The following is a 21,895-nucleotide window of genomic DNA, read 5'->3' as shown; positions in this document are numbered from 1 at the left end:
GAAGTACTATTTAGAACTGGTGCTTAAATAGTGTCTAAATCCCAGTCAAAATGTTAAGCAGATTTATTAGAAGACACTCCCCATTAATGTACTTCTTACATTACACTGATGTAGTCCGCAAAGGCCTGTGATGAGTCCCATGCATCACTAACTACATTGCATATAGCTTTTAGTCTTGAAAGGGCTTCTTGAGCAGTGACAGCATCCTGGTCCAGCCAATTCTGATAGAGGCACAGTTTGGTCAGTTTGATACATTCTCTGCATTCAGCTGTGTAACTTTCCAGCTTTTTGGTGAATTCCAGAAGCCCATCAGGCTTAATACAGTTGGAGCTAGAATTGAAATTAACAATACAGGTATTACTGTACCTCACTGCAATTTATGGCCTAGAACATTAAATATTCGTCATAGTAGTTATACAGTAGTTAGCGATGTAACAGATTTTGTTTCTGAATCAAAATATGAATGATTACCTGCCATGGTTGTATAACAAAGCAGGATTTGAATTTTCTGACCAACTTGAACTTTCATGTACTGTACGTTCATACCTATGGTATGTCAAAACTTATGTTCCCTATAAGTTAATAATCTGCGCACATCATGAAAAAAGTAGCATGCATATAAATAATAAATTTTAGTTAACATAAAATTCTGGGCTCATGACTCAAGAGCCAGCCTGCATTAAGTTTGCTTGGTGTCAATGCAGCAGAGGCTGAGCAGCACTGACAAAAGTGCCTGCTCCGTCCACACAGCAATGATGTTAAGCAACTCTAAGCCAAGGCAGAAAGACTGGGCCTTTTGCTCGGGGCAACAGGCAGGCAGTTGAGAACTGCACTTGGGGTTGACCTGCTCCTGAACTTCCTGCACACGAAGACCCACGATCACTGTTAACTTTATAAAATAAAATAATTTTTTAAGTTAATATTAAAGCTTAATTAAAGTCAGAATACATACAGAGAAGGAAATAATGGCAATGAATTTTTCTATAATGCTTTTCTTTTTTAATGCTTTTTCATTATCAATTTTATGATTCTTTCAATACTAAATTCCAAAAGAAATGAAAACAAATGTTTGTAAAATATTGATCATAATCATCTGTTATTGGTGACTATATATAATCTGTAAGCAGATAGATCCAGTTTGGTGGCTGTAATTAAGACACCTGGAGACCAGGACACTGAGTTCTAGTCCCGCCTTTATCATAAAGTCAACTGGATAATCCTGAGGCAGTCAAGTCTCTCTGCCCTAGGAATGAGGAACAGGCAAACCAATTCTGAAATCTTGCCAAGAAAGCTGCAGGGGGAAGTTGCTAGGAGTCAAAAATGACCTGACATTGCAATAGTTAACTTGGTTATGTGACATATACTTTCTGGTTTCTATACTTTAACTGTGAAATACACTCTGGGAATTGAAGTCCATATATATAGAAGACACCCAGGTTGAAGAATGCTATTATAGTTACAAGCCACTTGATGTGATTGATAGCCTAAGAAAGAAAACTTGCAGGAAAAAACAGGATTTTTTAAAAAAAACTGGTAAAGTGATATTGGATGAGATTATGCAGCAACAAATCATTCCTGTATTATTTTTTTTTAGGGAGGAGAAGTTCAGATGACCTTACACTTTGCTCAGTTATTCTCCATATGTATAGTGTGTGAACTGTAACCATCCTATTAAAGGATTCTTTATCAGACTTTATATATTCCCAATTATCATCTCTTCTGACAAAGATGTTCAGTTCTGTAGTAAACCTCAACAGGTAAGGTATCTTTCACTAATCCATCTTCTAGATTAATTAGATTTATAATTCTGAACTTTCTGAGAATAGTAAACCAACAGCTGGGAGGAAAAGAAATCGGGGAATACAATGGACCTCGGTCCTCATCGGTAATCCACTCTGAAAGGCGTACTAAATACTAAAACTGAAGGTACTGAGAAAACCATGATTTACCACGTGACCTGCTATTTCAGCTGGAAGAAATAGACAATCATGAGGCAGTCGACATCAGCAAGTCCTTCCCTGCATGTTGATTACTGAAAGACAAGCGCCAGGATAAGATTTCTGCTTCAAAAATGCGTTGAATACCAAATTTGACAAGTTTTGAAGCAGTTGAGTGCCAAGATATAACTTTAATAATCTCCACAGATTGAAATTATGGTGATTTCTTCTTTCAAACTGACACTAGCTATTGAATGCAAAAAGGTACCAGCTATTGAGGGGGGGGGGAATGAATGAAAAAAACATTGTTTCTCACACTAATTTCTTGCTATCTTTCTTCATAAGGTTACTTCTGTTTACATACATACCTTATGTCCAGATGACTGATAGAAGAGGATGAATCTCCAGCAAAGATGTCAGCCAGTGCAATCAATCTATGATTTCCTAACAATAGGGGGAAATGCTATTTAAAAGCAAAGCGCAAGGTAGATGTCAGAGATAGTCTAAATAACAGGTATATGACAAACGTCTTTTCATTGAAAAAATAATCTTTCAGACAAGTGTCTTCTGGGATGTTTCTAGGTTAGAATGTTTTCTGACGAAATATTTTGTATATTCCATGTTATAAAATACAGATTCATTATTGGAGATTTAGTAAACATCCTCCAATGGGGAAGAATATGAAAAGTGGCACAAAAATGACTGTCTGGAAAGAATTCTCCTTCCATCTACCTTCCATTTATAAATTTTTTTTTTTTCACTCCAAAGGTGCAGAGTAAATTAACATAAATTTCCAAGAACAAATCTCACTAAGAAATCATTAAAATGGAACCTTTACTAATTGATTGAACTTCGAGGGACCAATTGTCCTTCACGATGCTATAGGAATTAAGTAGCTTCAACAATTGTATTAAAAAAGAAAAAGAGCAGGTCCAGTTTTATTTCTCACTATAATAGTAATCATCTGGCCATTCATTTAGTGACAAACAGGAAGATTATTTATAAATTGCATTTTGTAACCAAAGTTTTCCCCTAAGGAAATAAATGTCAAATGCTAAATTTTAGCATATGCCCAAATTGAAAGCCATTTGTCTGAAATGGTGTAGGGTTTCCTGCCCGAGCAGGGGGTTGGACTAGATGACCTCCAAGGTCCCTTCCAACTTTACTACTATTATTATTTACTTTACATATATGCTGAAAACATTTATATTTACTTTAATATTTGACATTTTATGCTGGAACTTCTCAACTACTTTTGGCCTATATGTATAAAACTTTAATATATCAATTTTATTGGTATATTATTGCACTTTAAATTGCATATAATCTTAATGAAATGCACTTCCTAAAGACCCATGGCATGACAGGTGGTTTAGCAATATTTTAAATTAATGAACTGTCACAGAAGTCCCTTTAAGCTGATATTGGCCAGGAGGTTTAAAAATGGGCCTGATTCATCATAGCACCTGGGGCTCCAGAAGCAATGCATTCCTCAGTTAACCATGCTAACTGGGGAATTCTGGGACTTGAACTCTGGGACTTGGAAGTCCACACATCTTAATTAAACAAGGTTGAGAAACACTGGATTAGTTGGTCTTTGTACAATCCTAATTAACACATAACAGTCCTTACTTACTGTACTTATTCCCTATTCCATTTTCCCTTTTTTGTGTGTATCACACCTTTTAGGCTACAAAATCATCATGAAAGAACTGCCTATTGTAGCTTTTGAATAGTACATAGTTGCGGGTCACAAATCAGCACTTAATATCCAGAAAAACAAAAAAACAAGAATCCCAAATCTCCAGCAAAACATACACCCACCACATCAAAGATAAAACTTCTCCCCACATAGCTACTTGCTTATAGCTTTTACATAATTACCTGAGAATTTTATTCCTTTTTTTAAAGCAGAGAGAATAATTGACAGTCAGTCCTTACCTCATTTTGCTACAAGCACAAAAGTTGTAATTCTATATATGTGCATCCCGTTCTAAATTTAGTTGCTTTAATGTTATTGTAAAATTAGCAATACAATAAATAAAACATTTTGGAATCTACATACACTGAAAAAATTAGCCAGTAGTAGGAAACACAGAATAGCCTAGATTTGTCTATGGTGATTCTCAGTCGTCCACTATGACCTTGGATGACTGAGAATCTCCATAGACATTTAGCTATGCACTTTGGGATGGACACCCTTCGAATGATGCAGAAGTATGAACAGATTTCCAGAAAAAAATTGCAGATTATAGGATGTGACCCTGAGGGCACAGATAAACGTCCAAATGGCCTCAATGACTCTCAGAAAGAGTGCTAACGACCAAATGGCTGCAAGGAATATAAATCTTTCCATTCTCCACCTTTCAGTCAGAACTGAAGAAGCTTCTTGGATGAGAAGCTAAATGTCTCCTAGCAAAACAAGAAAGTCCAGTTGCCTTTTGAAAGAAAGCACCTTAGGTCAATAGGCTAGATTCTTGAAAAGGCAAACAAGGAGACTGACATATGCACATAATCATCAGTCGATGATGACCACAGGCAGGAACTTATTATGTCAACAGTCAAAGCTAAATCTGAGCCAAGAGCAGCTAAAGTACCGGTGTCAAACCCGCCACATCACATGATGTGTCACGACATATCATGACTCTTTTTGCATTGCCGGCAATGGGGTGGGTGCGGCTTCGGTATGATGAAACCGGCCTGTGGGCCAGCAGTTTGACATCCCTGAGCTAGAGTCTTAGCTCATTCTCCACAAAGTGAAGCACTCCTAGAAACTTGCTACATTTCCCACTACATACCAAGTCTATTTCCAGGGAGTTTGAGGGTCGTTAGCGATGAATTCTTCTTCATGGCAGTAATCATTTCAGTCAGAAGCTCAGCTGTACAGTTTTCAAACAGTCGGCAAAATGAAAAACTGATCTCTATGGGAAAACCAAAACCTAAAATTAATGTAGGTGTTCCTTCTTCCTTTGATTCATTAGGGGAAGTCAGTCTAATTGAATGGACAACGGACAAAAGTTGGAAAGATATAGTAGATGATGACTGTACTTGTCTAACAAAAACAACCTGTAGACCTCTGACTTAACTTTGTATGTCAGTGGCATATGGCACAGGACAGCTGGGTTTGCCACACAGCCATTTTTTCCCCCTTCCATAATGATGTCAGCTGTGGTGAAGTCGCAGTTTGTATTCATGCAGACAGAGCAGGGGGAAGTGATGATGATGTAAATAATAATAATAAATAATAATGTTGGGAGGGATCTCGGAGGTCATCTAGTCCAACCCCCTGCTCCTCCCTTCAGGTCTTCTTATTATACCAATAACCTCTAAGACAATGTTTCTCAACCCTAGCAACTTTATAATATGTGGACTTCAAGATTTGTGAGAATTGAATATAACACTAAGATGGAGAGGTTGAGAAATACTGCTCCAAGTGAATGCAACCCTCAATAGGTTTGGGTGTTTAATGGTAACTCTATACAGAATGGAACAGAATAACAGAGTTGTAAGGGACCTTGGAGGTCTTCTAGTCCAGCTCCCTGTTGAGGCAGGAAACCCTATACCAGACATGTCAAACTCACGACGTCATGTGACATCGCACAACATATTGGGACAGTTTTTCCATTGCCAGCAATGGGGTGGGTGCGGCTTTCGGATGGCACATCCAGCCTGTGGGCCGGCAGTTTGACACCCCTGCCCTATACCATTTCAGACAAATGGTTGTCCAATTTCTTCTTAAAAACTTCTAGTATTGGAGTATTCACAACTTCTGGAGGCAAGTTGTTCTACTGATTAATCATTCTAAGTGTCAGGAAATTTCTTCTTAGTTCTAGGTTGCTTCTCTTCTTGATTAGTTTCCATCTGTTGCTTTTTGTCTTGCCTTTAGGCATTTTGGAGAATAGCTTGACTCCCTCTTCTTTGTGGCACCCTGAGATATTGGAATACTGTTATCATGTCACCCCTTGTCCTTCATTAAACTAGACATACCCAATTCCAGCAACCGTTCCTTATATGTTTTAGCCTCCAGTCCCCTAATCATCTTTGTTGCTTTTCTCTGTACTCTTTCTAAGGTCTCAACATCTTTTTTACATCATGGTGACCATGATATTAGGCCTTCATTAATTCCTGTTCATTTTTTATTCCACCCATATAGTTGGAAGGGAGGGGGAATCTCTAAAATGAACAAATTCAATACTTTAGCCAAATTTATTACTTAGGCTTTCCCATACAAAACTGATAAATCTCTACCAAACCTTTATTTGTGATTACATGCAACAGTGGCTATAGGCTTAGAATAGGAAAAACAACATAATTATACCTTGAAGAATTGGGCTCTGTAGAATAAGGAGGACTTCTTTTGAATGTTCAGAAAGGTTGACATCATGAAAATTTAGTTTCTTCAGGTTTGGGTTATATTCTACCAAGATAAATAAGAACTTATCACATGTTTTGAAACTTTTCACTGATTAAAACTTTCCTCTTTGGTAATGTGAAACAAGCAGATGATTTCAAACATTTTGTCAAGTATCTTTTACAGCTTAATTCTGGCCATGGGTTTACACTGCTGACAAAGTGTTTTAAGATGTTAATATTCCTGTTAAGTGTTGCTTTTTAGCTTACTGCAAGCAAATAACTTCCACCATACCTTTGAGGGCTTGCAGGAGTAGCCCAACCTCTTGAGGATAAGAAATTGCAACACTGTCTAGAGAAAAACTCTTGAGAGACCCTGAAGCTTTCAGTACAGGTGCCAGGAGACTTGTTTGAAGAGGTTCTCTGGGAAATCTGATCTCAAGCTGCTCCAGGTAAGTCTCTAGGTAAAAAGGTGAATATAGCAAAAGAGAACTACTCACAGGCTGAAGTTGGCAAATATGGTTTGAACAAAAATTGTAAACTGAGGTCAGCCTGTGATACCGATTTGGAGGAATTTCTCCGTCTACAACATGTCAATTCATAGCAAACCATAGTTTAATTGATCAAAAAGAAATCAGTTACGGAATCTGTGTCAGAAAAAGAAGCAGTCATAACAGCTCACTTCCAGTCTTATGGTAAGTATCAAATATCATATGGCCTGAATAGTGTAAAGGTCAAGGGCGGCTCATTCCAACTTTCTATATACACTGAATTCATAACCCCCCCCCCAAAAAAAAAATACAGCCATTATCTATAACAAGAAACTTCAGAGCATTTCTGGAGAAGTGAAAAACTTCAATCTCTCACCAGAATAATAAAAATATTTTTGTTCCATAATAATCTTACATGTCAAAATGAATTAAATAGTTGCTAACTTATGATCAAATCGCTTTAATTTTTATTTCGTTCTGCAACCATTTCTGAACTCGGAGCAATCTTGGTGAATATATATACATACAAACATATACAAATACGTATATATTCAGTTTGAGGCTGAATTTGAAATCTTCTGCACCCAAGCACATGCTCTACTGATGAGCTTTGGCCCCACCCATTTTATCAAGAAAAGACTTTTAGCAAGATGGCCAACAAGAATCGAGGCATTCTTTAAAATGTAGCAGCTTGTAAGTATGACTTAATTATTCTCACAAGTAAAACAAAACCTGCTGTGGGTTAGGTGAAGCTGAAGGTCGATGCTGTACCTGGAATTTTTTCTACTAAGGATGATGAGCCCATGTCTTCTTCCAGTCTATTCCACTCGGCTGCAGTTTTGAGATCAAAGCTGACCAAAAGCATCCGAAGCAATGGTACAGCACTCAAAAGAGAATGGACAAGATTCATACATGGAACATGAGCAAACATATCACTGATGCGTACCACACGGAGGCAGTAATCATTGCACTGAGAAAGAATTCGGAGTCCAGAAAGGATGCTGAAGATACCAAGGCCTAAGCCTGAAGAACAATTTTAAAAGGAAAAAAGAGAAATTGAAAATATGCAAAAATTACTACTTGGTTTCAAATAAGTGTACAATATTTGCAGAACAGGCTGATAAACTTGCTCTAGTCTTCTAGAATATATTATATCTTAAGAGATCAGAAACAGTATTGGTGGTTTTCCAGTAATCAGATTCTAGTTGCATTTGTATATATAGTATAAGGTTGCAGGTTTTATCAATCAATACAACACTACCTAGTGTTAAAATCTGTCAAATTTGCTTTAATTTCTCCAAGTCATTTTTTTTTTTTTTTTTTTTGGTGCCTCTAAGTCAATTTTGACTCCTAGTGGCAGTCTGGATAAGACTCTGCAGTTTCTTGACAACATTTTCAGAAGTGGTTTGCCATTGCCTACTTGAGAAATGACTCACCCAAAGCCATCAGCTGACTTTGTGCCTTAGATAGGACTAGAACTCCTGATCTCCTAGTTCAGGGGTAGGCAACCTTGGTTCTTTTATGACTCGTGGACTTCAACTCCCAGAATTCCTGAGCCAGCCATGCTGGCTCAGGAATTCTGGGTTGAAGTCCACGAGTCATAAAAGAGCCAAGATTTCCTATCCCTGTCCTAGTTTCTAGTGTCTGTTCCTTAACTACTACATCAAACCGAATTTCCCAAGTCATAATACATGTGGCTTTTATGGGATTTCTACAATTCAAAATTAATTTAACTGATATTTAGATATGGATTAACAAAGGAGTCTTGGATAAAATATTCTAAAATGGTATGGATATATAAGATTGCAGACGGAAAACTTTTTTTCCCCTGAGGTTTGCATTAAGAGATTTTTGTTTATGCACAGTAGGCATTTTAGGTTTGCCTTCAATATACAAGGCAATCTCTGAATCTGGCAAGAGTATTTGGACACTGAATTTGGGCTTTATTATTTAAAATAAATAAACATTTTTACGTATACGGTCAGATCAAAAGCTGAATAGTCTGCCCAAATTACCTAAAATTATCTAACTGCTGTTTTTTTACCAGTTCAAATCTCAAGTACAAATTAGCAATGTCTCTTAAGCTGGTAACTTGAAAGACGCCTACTGGAACTTTCTGTATTAACAGAATATTACCTCTGGGTTGGTGGTAGTATATATTCCAAATATCAATTGCTGGAGAACAATGACAGGACAGGATATACAGGTAGTCCTTGACTTACAGCCGTTTGTTTAATGACTGAAGTTACAATGGCACTGAAAAAAGTGACTTGATTATTTTTGATACTTATGACCATTGCAGCATTCCATGGTCATATGATCAAAATTCGGATGCTTGGCAAATGGTTCCTATTTATGATGACTGCATGTGAGCACCTTTATGACCTTCTGACAAGCAAAATCAATGGGGAAACCAGATTCACTTAACAACTGTGTTATTAACAAACACAGTGATTCACTTAACAACTGGAGCAAGAAAGGTCATAAAATGGGGGCAAAGCTCACTTAATAACTGTCTAGCTTAATAACTGTCTCGCTTAGCAACAGCATTTTGGGGCTCAATTGTGGTTGTAGGCTGAGGACTACCTGTATCTTCACCAACCTGTATCTCAGGGGCATTGATTTTGCTTTTATGAAAAACAAAATACTGGATTAAGAAGCTCTTGCCCTGTTCAGTAGGAGTATTCCTATTTTCTCAAGCTGTGCATCCTTTTCTAAAAGCAAATGTTTTCCATAATATATCTGAATACTGCAAAACACATGTAAAGAAGCTGTGGCCATCCAGATGTCAAATGTTAAAAATTACGTCATTCTGGCTGAATAGAATGGATAGCAACAGACTTCTAATGAGTCCCAGCAGCTGGTGCTTATCCACTTCTGACTGCAAAGATTCTACACAAAGGACTAATATTTGCAGGCAAACATTTGGTTTATCACTTACCATTCAAAGTAAGAATAAGCTTTTCTAAAGCTACCCAAGAGCTCAACAGGTTACCAAGCATCTGGCATGTATTCTTGGTCAGTGGGACAGAGAATATTTCCAATGTGGATACGCTTCGAAAATGGCTAATTATCTTCATTGAAGTGATCCCAATAGTTCTGGTTCCCCCTAAGGAAACCTTATCAGTCACACTAGAAGCCTCTGCTGGGAAAGAGGATTCATTATCAAAATGTTCTTCCCTGTCAACATTCCTTATTTTGTGATAGAATGCCATCTCCTCCTCTTCCTTTGCAATTGTGAAGACAAAATCATACAGGTCTTCCATCTCAGTAGTGATATTGCTAGTTTTCTGATGGATGCTGTGCTTCTTTGTTATTACAGCTTTGCGCCTCTTCGGAGATTTTCCCAAAGCAAGGCTGCCTTGAGATGGATTTGTTGGGGGAAAGCTAACAGATGCTACTTCAGCACTAAAATCTTCTGAGCTAGCATTGTGTGGCCCATGACTTTTGTAGGAACTGTTACCCAATTGGCAGTCTGATGGTTCACTAAAGCTTTTATTGCTGGTACTGAATATCTCTCCAGCATCTTCAAAGCCCAGGGAAAATTCTTGAGACATACTGGGCAAGATTTTCACATTCCTCAACTGATTATTGCTAAATTGGCCAGATGTTGCTGTAGGAAACAGTTGGTCTGAACCCAAAGGAGGCCTACATTCCTGATCCAGCTTTTGGCTCTGTTCAGTCAATTTGTCTCTACACAGATGGCAAAATTCTGCATTCATTAATGTCTTACTAGGATTCCAAATCCCAGCACTCATTTTCAAAATGAGAGCTAGAAGTGCTTGGTCAGGATCAGGCCATGAGTACATAGATAGGTAGTTTACTGCCCCATGATGAATTAGACGATGAAGGAATAAACTCAATTGATGTCTAGTAGACAGATTGGTGGAAAGGAGGTGACGGAAAGTCAGAGTTCTAAGTGAAATAGCCAAGTTTTCAAGGACACACCGATTGTGTTGAGCCATCAGCTCTGAGACACCATCAAGCATATTGTAAATAGTAAGCTCAGATATATGCCTTGAAGTATATAGCAGGGGCAAAAAACAAGGATCACTCAAGCGTTGATGTGACGACACATCCAAGATCCCACGCAGCACATTTGAGAAGAAAGTTTCAAGGAACTTCTTCCTCCAACACTTGATATTCTGTAATCATATGGAAATAGATGCAAGATTATATTTAGATATACTCTGGAAAAAGTACTTCAGACTTGGATCAGAAGTATGATCTGGGTTCATACCTGAACAACTGATTACTCTTTAAAATTTAAATTTAAAAATTTAAAGGTTTACTTAGGATTACATAAATTGGCTAAATCAGCAACAGATGCCATGCTCATGAGTCCACTACTACATTCTGATAAGTTGGCTAGCCAGGTTGGTGATCCCATTCTTTTAAAATGCCCTTCCAGGAGAGGTGGGTCTAGTTTCTTCTTTGGTTATTTCAAAAATGCTATGAAAAACCCAGAATTCCTGATTATTTAACTGAATATTGTTCTGCTCATCTTTATTTTTAAAAATTGATTAAAATTGCTGCAGACTATTTTAAGTTCTCAAGGCTGTAGATAATTTTGTAAATGTTAATAAAACCTTACTTGGGGGGTGGAAACTGACTGATATCTGTTCATAAAGTACTTTTTATTTACATTATTTCAGATTATCTTGCCTAGCAATGTACTGTAACTTCATAGAGCGCACAAGAAAATTAGGATGGTTTCAGCCTGTTTGTTTTTCATAAGGCATTTGTAGTGGAGAACAGTGAGCTATAAGCCAAGTCACCTGACCCATGACAGCCAATAGAGGAAAAGAAGGAGGCTCTGTCAAGTTTGGGGTGGGAAGAATTTGGTGCTTTTTGTGAGGAAGCTGGCTGAGTCTTGGATGAGGGGTGACTTCAGTCAGCAAGATTAAAATTTATTATTAGATTTTTTATTATCTCTTCCTTTCTCTATCTCTATTTATTTATCTGCCATGCTTACTGCTCTTGCCTATTTTCTCCACAACACCGACCCTGTGAGATGGGTTGGGCTGAGAGACAGAGTCTGGCCCAGAACCACTAGCTGGCTTTCATGCCTGAAGCAGGCCTAGAATTTATGGTCTCCTGATTCTGCTTAAATCCTGGAATTGATCAGTTGCCTTTTCTCACCCACCTCAGGCTGGGCTGAGCTATAGATTCCCAATGTTTTTATTTGCTTTCCTCTTCAGTATTTAGCCAGGTCTAGGGTGGGCCAAGGATTTGCCTTAAAATCCTCAGAGAGTTGGTGCAGAAGAAAGAAACAGGTTTATAGAAAAGAGGGGGTGACAGCAAGGAGACCTAGTTTTTCAATTTTCATTTCCCCCCTGATGCACGGGATACCTTAGGCCTGAAGAACCTCAGAGAAGAAAAAAGAGGGCCTTTCCTCCTTATTACAGTATTGAAGACTAACTTTAATTTTGAGCCATATGGTTAGGCGGGCTCTGCCCTGTTGGGTTGTGATTTTAACCTTGAGAGTTGTGATTGTTATTAAATGGTGGTGATTGTTTTTAATCCTTTCATGCCATTCAGAATCACCTTTAGGAGACAGGCAGCCTTATAGATTGTATAAATGAACAAATAAATAAAGTAGATATAGCATCATTACTCTGAAGAACAATAGATGGAAGGCCTGATAGACTACGTATGTATGTATGTATGTAACAATAAATAAATAAAGTAGATATGGTGTTATTGCCCCAGAGGATAACTAACTGAAGGAAACCCTGTGGAATTTTGGGACCAGAGCAGTTAGCAGTTAAACAGACACTGTGCGTAAGGACTTGGTGGAAGGAAGTTTGAAAGTCACCTTTAGATGGATGCAGAGATCCAGCTATCATATTTGGAACTGTGACTCCTCTATCAGAATATTTGACAGAAGAAGAGTCTACAAGGGTGTGTAAGGAAAAGGCTATTAAATCCAAATGTGGATTGGAAAAGATGGAGGAAAAACTGCCTTCAAAGATAGTATATAGTATATACTCTTTTTGTTTAGAGTTTAGTTCAGACCTACTGACTTGCTCTTGTTCCTTTTTTACCTGTAACTAGTGTTAAAATTTCATGTTCTTGCCCGCCATAGACATAACTGATTCCTTGTTGCAATTATGGCGATTATAGTTTAGGACAGGATCTTGTTTTCTTACTATTTCTTTCTTAGCATTTGACTTTCAAAGATCAGCTGCATTCCACTGCAAAGTTTATATCTTTGAAGAAGAAATTTGGTTAATTTATATGCTGCTGAAGTGGTCTCAGAAGCATTTATATGCTGCTTGAGTGGTCTCAGGAGTGAATCTAAAGCAGAGGTCCCCAGTCTTTTGGGCACCAGGGACTGGTTCCGTGGAGAGAGGTTTTTCCAGGGACCAGAGGATGTGTGACTTTGTGTGCTGCCTGCATCTTGCGGATGGGGCTTTGCTTGTTTGTGTGGCCCAGTTGCTGACATACCATGGGCCGGTACTAGTCCACGGATCAGGGGTTGGGGACCCAATCTAAAGGTTTGGGTGATAGTAGTATATCTTGTTAGAGAATTTAGAGATGGGATTAGGCTATCTCTAGATTTAAAAAAATTGAATTCATGACAGTTAGGGGGAGCCTGGAAACCTAAAAGTCAATAGTAAAAATGTTACTTCTGAAGATAGCCTGATTTCACCATAGAAACCATGATGCAGTTATATTTGCATATTCTTTAGCATAAGAGTTTTGGCAATTTTGTCCTGCACCTTAGCCTGTTTGCTAGTTAGGCACCATACTTGATTGAATGCTTATTGTTTTACAATTGCAAAAGAAAATACTCTTGTTTTTCTACTATTGTCTGGTTAATTGGGACAGCCATTGGGCAATAAACGCATGTTTGGAAATTATTATTTCTGTGACAATATACAGAAGAGGAAGTTAAAGCATGGCAAATATTTGAAAAACACTGAAGGACTGAAGTGCAAAATTTAAACAAAAACAGCTATGGACGATCCCTGTACAAGAGATTCTATGAAGTTAGCCATAAAGGTAAGAGCATTATCCCAATTTTACAGTTTATATCTTTAACCCACCTCTAATCTAGAAGGTCTTGTTTTCATGATGTCAAACCATAGCTTGCACCATATTGGTTCAGTTGAGAGTCCTACAGAAATAAATAGCATGTTTAAGGTAAATATTAAATTAATAACTTTCATTAGTTTTACAACAATAGTTGTACAGCTATTGATATATGTTTTGAAACAAATGAAGATTGCACCTATATATACATATCTAAGAGTACATTCTATTGATCTCAAACAGGTTTACTTCTTAATAGACCAGACATGCTTAAAAATTGTAATGTAAAAATATTTATGCATACACACACATGAATATCTTTTAAAAATCTATAGATGTTCAAAGCATCTACCTCAAAGCAGGAAGTCACACAAGTATGTTGAAATATTGCTTCAAAATTTAAGCTGAAAATTTGCACATTTTGATCTTATTTTATTGTATCTTTTGATATTTAATGTTGTAGTATCACATGTTAGCTCATACTTGTCTAACTGGCTGCCATTCAGATGTGTTAAGCTCCTATTGTTACCATCCCACAGAAAACGCAGTTAAAAGATGGATAGGCAATGTGATGCCTTTCGTATGTTTTAGCTTAATAACTCATTGAAAGCAGCACGAGCCTAGAAATCATGAGGCTGTGAGTTCAAGCCCTGCCTTAGGCACAAAGCTGGCTGGCTTTCCCTCAGCCCTAGGAAAAAAGCAGTGTCAACCATTTCTGATAATCTTGTCATGAAAACTGCATGAACTTGTCCAGGCAATTCCAGGAGTTAATAATACTTTGAAGGCATACCCACACTGTCTAGCCAAAGATACTCAGAACTGAATTCTGAAATATCCAAACATTCCAGATTACTCATCCCCATAGAAAAACCTAATAGCATCTGCAATGATTGGTGAAAGCAAGCTAGAACTGTTTCCAGCAATCATATATACCGTAAATAGTGGTAAAATACATTTGTAACATATAAAATGAGCTCAGAGTAAACATTTAGACAGGATAAGTATAAGATTTAAATGACTAGCCAATGAAGTTCCTGCAGCCAAGTATTTGACTATTATAGGATTATAAGAAAGCAACTACTCATTATACCATTCTGTTTCCTAAAGTATGATTTGTGCTCAAAGGTTCTGATGAAATTACTTTGCATTTATGCAACTTTTACAAAAAGTGAAAATCTTATCCTGGTCTAGTTGGCATCTGGCTGATATAAATCTGAACTCAGTAACATAGAGAATAAACTGCACATAACCTCCTTGAGAATAGATCTTACTGAAATCTATTATAGATTTCAATAAGAAGTAAAAAAGATTGCAATCTTATTAAGAACAAGAAACATATTTATCCAACTTTGGATATATTGGGGAAATAAAGAAATAAATATAAATGTTTGCAAATTAATAACATAGTTCTGCCATGCATGAAAGTGGAAACTATATTTCCTAGGATAGAAACTTACCGTATTAGTTACCATCTGGCCTTCCTTGTTACTTCCTCCCCATATGAAATAATTGTAACTGACCTTTTTTCACAGCAGTCTCTTCAATTCTTTCCAGATAATAGATGTTCAATAGAGGCAAGATACCCTGGAGTATAGGACCTGGAAGTTCTTTGGTGGGGGAAAACCAATATAAAAACGTATTTTAGTGACAAAAAAAGTGGGTTAAATGAATTGATACAAGCATATTTAGATAACGCTTACAGTCCAGGACTGAAACTACTGATAGAAGGTTCTTTACTCCTACTCCAGACAGTTTTCACACACACACACACACACACACACACACACACACACACATTGTAGACAACCACCAAACTATATTCATTTTAAAAAGTTTCAGGATCTTTTCCTCTACCTTGTGAATGTAAATCTTAGAATATAGCTATTATACTAGTAAGTTATAATTTTCCTTTACTTCCATTATTCTCTATTACCCTGTATTTTTTAGACGACAGTATATCTCTTTTATATAAGCCTTAAATTGTTTCTATTCCTTCTTATATTGTTTTTAACAAGAAAAAGGGTTTAAGGGAAATATTTATCCAATGCATTTTATCTCATGATGCTAGGAGGTCTGAACCTGAAAGTATCTCACTATAGTATAATTCCTGTCTAAATATGACTTTAGCTTTCCAGTCTAACCAAATTCTATCTAATTCTGTAAATGGATATGGATTTCCACGCTATGGGAGAATGTACAAGTAAAATAACAACTGACATTTATACTGCTACTTTACTCTAGAATCCTTTTCCATCTTATCCAGCAGGATTTATTCCCTTATAGGTACTATATCTGAAGGATAGCAGACTTACAAAAATCTCTAAAGCATGAATTTCTACAGGATTTTCCTTCCCGATTGTGGTTGGAGCATCTCTGTATATTGCCTATTATTGTGCATGCTAAAGAAACGTTTTAAAGGCATCTCAACACCTTTACCGGTCCCTTCAACTGGGCAAGAGATTTTTCCATCTCAAAATATATAGCAGAGATCTGTCTGGCTGTGGGTCACAACGAGGAGAAAAATACGGCTGAGCCCCTCCTCCATCTTACCCCAAACTTCTTTTTCAACTTGTCCCATGATGGAGCTGACTACCGCCCCACTTAGCTCAAACAGGCGGACGGGATTCTCACTGCCGACTTCTTCCCCAGATTTGATCTCCATATTCTTCGGGCGGCAGGTCTACTATGTTTAAAAAACAAATACAGAAACCACACATCCTTTGAATGACGCCATCTTGGGAGGTCACTTATTGTTATACGGACGTGTATGATGCTGCCATTGCTGAGTAGGTAGAGCGCCCTCCAGTGCCATTTGGTGGAACTAGTGCTCTTGGCTCACACGCTGCGACGGGAGCGCAATGGTGGGAGAAACAGAGGAGCCATCTTAAGAAGGTCGGCTGAATGAAACCTCCCCTCGGAAGGCTGCTGTGGATAGGCGGGATTTCCGTTGACATGCGGATGACCCTCGCGCGTCCTTCTGCGGTAGCTAAATCGGGGTTGAGGAAGACTTGCTGAAATGGGTAGGGAGGACGAGAAGGCAATTGAGGGCCGCCGGGACGACCCTGAGGTGAGCCGCACTACAGTGAGACGAGGGAAATGTGGTTATTCTCAAATCTTAACATTGCGTGTTCTTCGCTCCTCCGTCCCTGCATTTTCATTTTTGGGCCTGCTGGTTTTCTTGATCTGGGCTTTTAATTTTATCGAAAGGTCACTCAATAGCTAACACTAGAGCCGTGAATCCATTTACGTGTTGGCAAGTTACACTTGAATATAACGGACCTTAGTTTAGACGTGCATGAATGCACTTGTACTATCTATAATATAGCCGGAGTACCAGATCCGCGGGAAAACAATAATCACTAACCAATTTATATACTCTATAATACCCTTTGTGTGAATGTCGAAAAACTGACCGTGGTTAGCGATAGAATTATTAATTGCTGCAAATTTCACCATCTGGTTGCCTTGCAGACTGGAAGACTACAACTCCCATCAAAATATTTTGCTTGTGTTGGTTGAAAAATAGTCCCCTGTAGTTATATACGTAGAATTGAGAAAGCTGTGTTTCCTTATTCTTTTAAAGTGTAAAATATTGGCCATTATATAAATACTTTGAATAATGCATCTCTGCATATTGTTTGAATAATCCAGGGCTTTTGTTTTGCTTATAACATCTCCTTTATAATCCATGAATAAAGCCTTTATATGTTCATTGTCTTATTTTTTTTTGTCATCTTATAAAAATAATAAAAAACCTTCACTACATATGGTACTAGTATAAATAACTTTTATGATTATACCTCTTTTTGCAAAGAGTTCTAATGTTATATTTATTTATAATGAACTGAAATGCAATAATATTCCATGGCTAGTATAGTATTCTTACTATTCCAGTCCAATACTGATTGACTTTTTTTAAAAAAATATTATTTTTTCTTTAAATATTAATAATTCCATGTGGATTTTTCAGTCATGGGGACTGGTATAAAGAATTATAAAACATTGGATGGAGAATTCTGAAACTTTTTTTTAGCGGTGAATTGTTGATATCTGTTTTTGTCATATATTTTTGATATAGGGACAAAGAAGTCTTTTCAGCAATGCTTAAAGTTTTTGGAGTTCTATTTGTAACAAAATTTCCAGTGTCTTAATTTTGATCACATAACCATGGGGATATTGCAGTGGTCATATGTGTGAAAATTGGTCATAAGTCACTTTTTTCACTGTCGTTGTAACTTTGAATGTTCGCTAAACAAATGTTGTAAGTCAGTGATTACCTGTACAGGTTTTCTTGTGGAAGAAAACATCTAGAGTATCTTCTTGCCTATAAAGAGGGAAGGTGTGAAGTTGATAATCTGGGTTTTTCTTAGTTCAAAGTAAGTAGAAAATAGTGGTGTGGGCCTAGCTTCATGATTACAGTGTTCATTCACATTTATCAACCATGTGGGGCATTGCATGTTGAAATATTACCTGTAACTAAAATTGCTCTTTGATTTTTTGTAATTTAATGGACTTCATATCATATAGATATGAGAACATTGATGAATCTATTATGATTCTTTTTTCCCTGTGCAGGAGGAAGAAGAGGAAGAAGAACTTGTGGTATGTAACTTTATGGATAATTGAGCAAGAGAAGTAATTCATAACATTTCAATCAACAATTTTTTAAAAGAATCTTGTTACTTATTCTATCTGGATGAAAATTAACAAATGGTAGAAATGTATATAGTGATGGGAATTATTATTTGGGTTCACAACTTGATTAAATTTCAACAAATGATTTTTCTTGATCACAACAAGTGCATAACAATTTGTGGTACTGCAATGAAATGTCTGATTTTGAATATTAGCAGAATCTTGTGGCCGCTTTTCTGTGTTGCTTTAATAAAACTGTTTCTATCCGATGTACTGGTTTGCTTAATAGCATATGTTCTTTTTACTAAAACCTATAATTCAGGAACAAAAAGATAATACGATAGAATCTGAATAGATCAATTCTGATAAATGCCATGTCTATTTAGTGTTTATGTAGTGAATATCTTAGTATTCCATCTTTACCTGATTTTTATTTAATAAAATAATCTGAATTATCATATTTAGAACATCCCAACCTTGTTTTAATATATGATTTCTTTTGACAGTTAGGATTTCTATAGAAAGAGCAAAGATGGACAAACTATGGATTTTGCTCCCAAGGCTTAAAATCTTTCTCCTGGCTCAATTAAACTGTTCTTCTGTTTTTGAAAACTAGCAGAACACTGACCTAATACAGATTATTCTGGTCCCTATTGCCAATATCAGTTGCCTTTGCTCTGGTTTGTAGCTGAAGAGTAGTGTCTTCATTTTCTCTCCAGAAAAGTGTATGCTGAAGCCACCTCAACAATGATGTTAGCAGGATGTCATCCACCTGTCACAACATAGCTATGATAGGCAATATTTTTGACTGGCGGCTAGATTTGTGGGTTTAGCCATTTGTCAGAATTTGTCTTATTTACCTATCTTTTAACCTGAGATTACCTGTCAGGGTTAGGAGAGGTGGCTGTGATAGCATAGCTGACAGTACATAGAACAGAAGTACACTAAACCTGTGGTCAAAAGCAGCCCAAACAGAGCTGACAGATGCAGTAGAGAGACGATGGCATGAAACTGGTCCGCTCTGTTCTGCTTTACCATGCAGCCTCCACCCTAGCTGCTGATCTCGCTCTATAAACCAGGGAACAGCACAGAGACTTAACAGATATATGGGGAGAGCTTGTTTCAAAAGACCCATACTCTCCCATTGCACCAGAATAGAATGGCCCTCAAAGATAGTCCCAGGGGATGGGCCAGCACCAACTAAAGTGCCCAATAAGCTATAAGCTGATTTTACCTAGGATTCATCTCCCAATTCCAGTGACAAAACAGTCAATGATAAACCTGACTTATTGGCTGCTTAGGGGGGGAAAAGCACTACTTTAATGGAACTATTAAGGTTGACTTTAAACTGCTAATATGGGTTTCAGCAAGATACCACCAACATCTTGAGTACAGGGCAGAAAAATAGTTGCCAAACATGGCTAGCTCTGGTAGGGAAAGGAGCAAAATTCTATCTTTTTTTAAAAAGTCAAAATATCCTAGTTGTTACAAACTATGAGAAAAAGTGCTACTCTCCTAAATGGCTACAATTTATAACCCAAGAGTTTTTAAGTTTCTTATGATCATCCACTGTCTGGATAATTACAGACTTTTGTATGCCAGCTTTAATAGTAAGTTTGACTCTCTCTTTTCGTAATGTCTTTAGTAGAGTATTAATTATGTGATACTTTTTCTTCCAGGATCCTTTAACAGTTGTCAGGGAAGAGTGTGCAAAGATAGAACAATGTGCAAAAGCTCTGGAACGTTTAGAGCAGTGTAATACTCGGGTATCGTCCAGATCTCAAACACTGGAAGAGTGTACAGAGGAGCTCTTCGACTTCCTGGAAGCTAGAGACCATTGTGTAAGTTGATTTTAGCATGACTTTTATGCAAGGTTGTGTAAAATAATTATATGCATCAAATGAACTTATAATTCTCAAACTTCGTTGCCCCTTACTATTTAGAAAATTATGGATCAGCAGTTTGTAAATAAAGTAAACTTCTGAAGTAAACTGTAAGAATAAATTGTGCAAATAAGTAGATCAATATATTTTTTTGCTTAAATTCTTGTTTTCATTTGTTAATTTTTTGGTTTACAGGTAGCTCACAAACTCTTCTCCAAACTGAAATAAATCTTTATTCAATCATGTCAACTTCTTCATATCTGATGAAAACTTTGCAGTCGTGTGACCTGCTTCTATGAAAGATTGATCCTTTTTTTTGTTTGATTATTGCATCATAGTACTTCTGTATTCTGTGGACGATTTGCAGTGTTAACAGTTTCTGTACATTTCCACATTAAACATTTACTGTAAAAAATAAAACAGTTGTGATAACTACACGTCTTCTTTTAAAACAGCATTCAGAAAAATTATGGCATTTTCCGATTTTAAGTGACAGAATTTTAACTGCATATCTATGTGTGGATAGATAAATTTCCTGAGTTTTTAAGATTTTAAAAATCCAGAAAATATAAGGAAAATAAGTGGAAACTGTTACTAGAAAAGCAACTAATAACCAAGATGAGGACAAGATGCCTTACAATTAACAGAGAAGGGAAGCTTTTACAACATTTTGGTCTTTGAAAGTCTATCTATCCCAAAGACCAAAGAGGCAGGGAAGCATTTACTAAATAGAGCAGCCTCTTAGTATCTGCTACTCCTGTTTGTTGGGGTGGGGGAAGCATATTGCCAAATAAAGCAATATACAATCTCCACAGATGGGCTCAATTAGGAGGAAATCCTAATAAGGGGGAAAAAATCCAGTTGCATATATAGTCTCCTTGATGTCAGGTTCCGGAGACAAGCAGGCCGGTCAATTCCTGTTCAAAATCCGGAGACAAGAGGTGGGGGAAGTGGACCCAGCAGTTGCCGGAAACAACGTTAGGAAGGGTTAAAAAAAAAAAAAACAATATCTCCTGTTATTTCATTGGTTTCTGCCACAACACCGCCTTTGTCAATGCGCAGAAATTGCAACAGGTTGCAAAAGCAGTAAATGGTCAAAAGTAGAGATGGATGAAAGAGGCAGAAAATACGTTAAATCGGTTCACTGAAATCTTAGTCGGCATGGTAACATTCAATTAAATACAGATGGTTTTATGGCCAATATTCCATTTCTTGTTGAACTTAATTTGTTCACTGAATAACTTTTTTAATATACAATTGCTAAGAGTCTGACATTTGGGAAAGGGGTTCTGGAAAAGCGCGTTTTGCCTTTTACCTTGCCGAGGTGCTCTAAGCAGCCATTCACCGAGCCGAATAAAATGTAACTGCTAAGCTACGTACAAAGCGGGCGTGTAATTTCCTGGGCTACCCCAAGCGGGCGTGTAATTTCCTGGGCTACCCCACTGAGACACTGCCAATAACATAAAAACACTGGAAACGCTTGAAATTCCAAATGCAGCTGCTCGACTTCCGGTTACGTTGTTCCTGCGTGCGACGGAACGATTTTGCGCGTCGACATCAG

At 37.3% G+C, this 21,895-nt stretch overlaps 2 protein-coding genes and 1 long non-coding RNA gene across 6 annotated transcripts; 1 reads left to right on the top strand and 2 right to left on the bottom strand.

Moving 5' to 3' along the window:
* Window positions 1-48: 48 nt before the first annotated feature.
* Window positions 49-16,617, bottom strand: LRRC41 (leucine rich repeat containing 41). Of its 4 annotated transcripts, XM_039319800.1 has the most exons (11): window positions 16,367-16,617; window positions 15,337-15,423; window positions 13,831-13,901; window positions 9,720-10,923; window positions 7,550-7,801; window positions 6,583-6,747; window positions 6,256-6,354; window positions 4,736-4,858; window positions 2,306-2,381; window positions 1,950-2,032; window positions 196-330 (listed from the first exon to the last, which is right to left on the bottom strand). In XM_039319800.1, exons 1-10 carry the CDS (start codon window positions 16,476-16,478, stop codon window positions 1,987-1,989), a joined length of 2,235 nt encoding a protein of 744 aa, XP_039175734.1. In that variant the 5' UTR covers window positions 16,479-16,617; the 3' UTR covers window positions 196-330; window positions 1,950-1,986. The 4 variants fall into 4 exon arrangements, 3 of the variants coding, with proteins under 3 accessions (XP_039175732.1, XP_039175735.1, XP_039175734.1); XM_039319798.1 differs by lacking the exon at window positions 1,950-2,032 and having other exon boundaries at window positions 49-330; XR_005553763.1 differs by lacking the exon at window positions 1,950-2,032 and having other exon boundaries at window positions 257-330; window positions 2,306-2,400.
* A 122-nt stretch (window positions 16,618-16,739) lies between these two features.
* LOC120297313 (cytochrome b-c1 complex subunit 6, mitochondrial) lies at window positions 16,740-20,754 on the top strand. Its single transcript, XM_039319804.1, has 4 exons — window positions 16,740-16,883; window positions 18,392-18,418; window positions 20,131-20,292; window positions 20,530-20,754. The coding sequence occupies exons 1-4, from the start codon at window positions 16,833-16,835 to the stop codon at window positions 20,560-20,562; spliced, it is 273 nt and encodes a 90-aa protein (XP_039175738.1). The 5' UTR covers window positions 16,740-16,832; the 3' UTR covers window positions 20,563-20,754.
* On the bottom strand, window positions 20,548-21,797 carry LOC120297314. Its single transcript, XR_005553764.1, has 2 exons — window positions 21,650-21,797; window positions 20,548-20,739 (listed from the first exon to the last, which is right to left on the bottom strand). It is a non-coding gene; the product is annotated as an uncharacterized LOC120297314 (long non-coding RNA).
* Between the last annotated feature and the right edge of the window lie 98 nt (window positions 21,798-21,895).

Source organism: Crotalus tigris, unplaced genomic scaffold, assembly GCF_016545835.1.
Source record: "Crotalus tigris isolate CLP2741 ecotype Arizona unplaced genomic scaffold, ASM1654583v1 scf7180000023617.9722795, whole genome shotgun sequence".
Lineage (NCBI taxonomy): Eukaryota > Metazoa > Chordata > Lepidosauria > Squamata > Viperidae > Crotalus > Crotalus tigris.
This window is presented reverse-complemented; position numbering and strand designations above follow the sequence as displayed.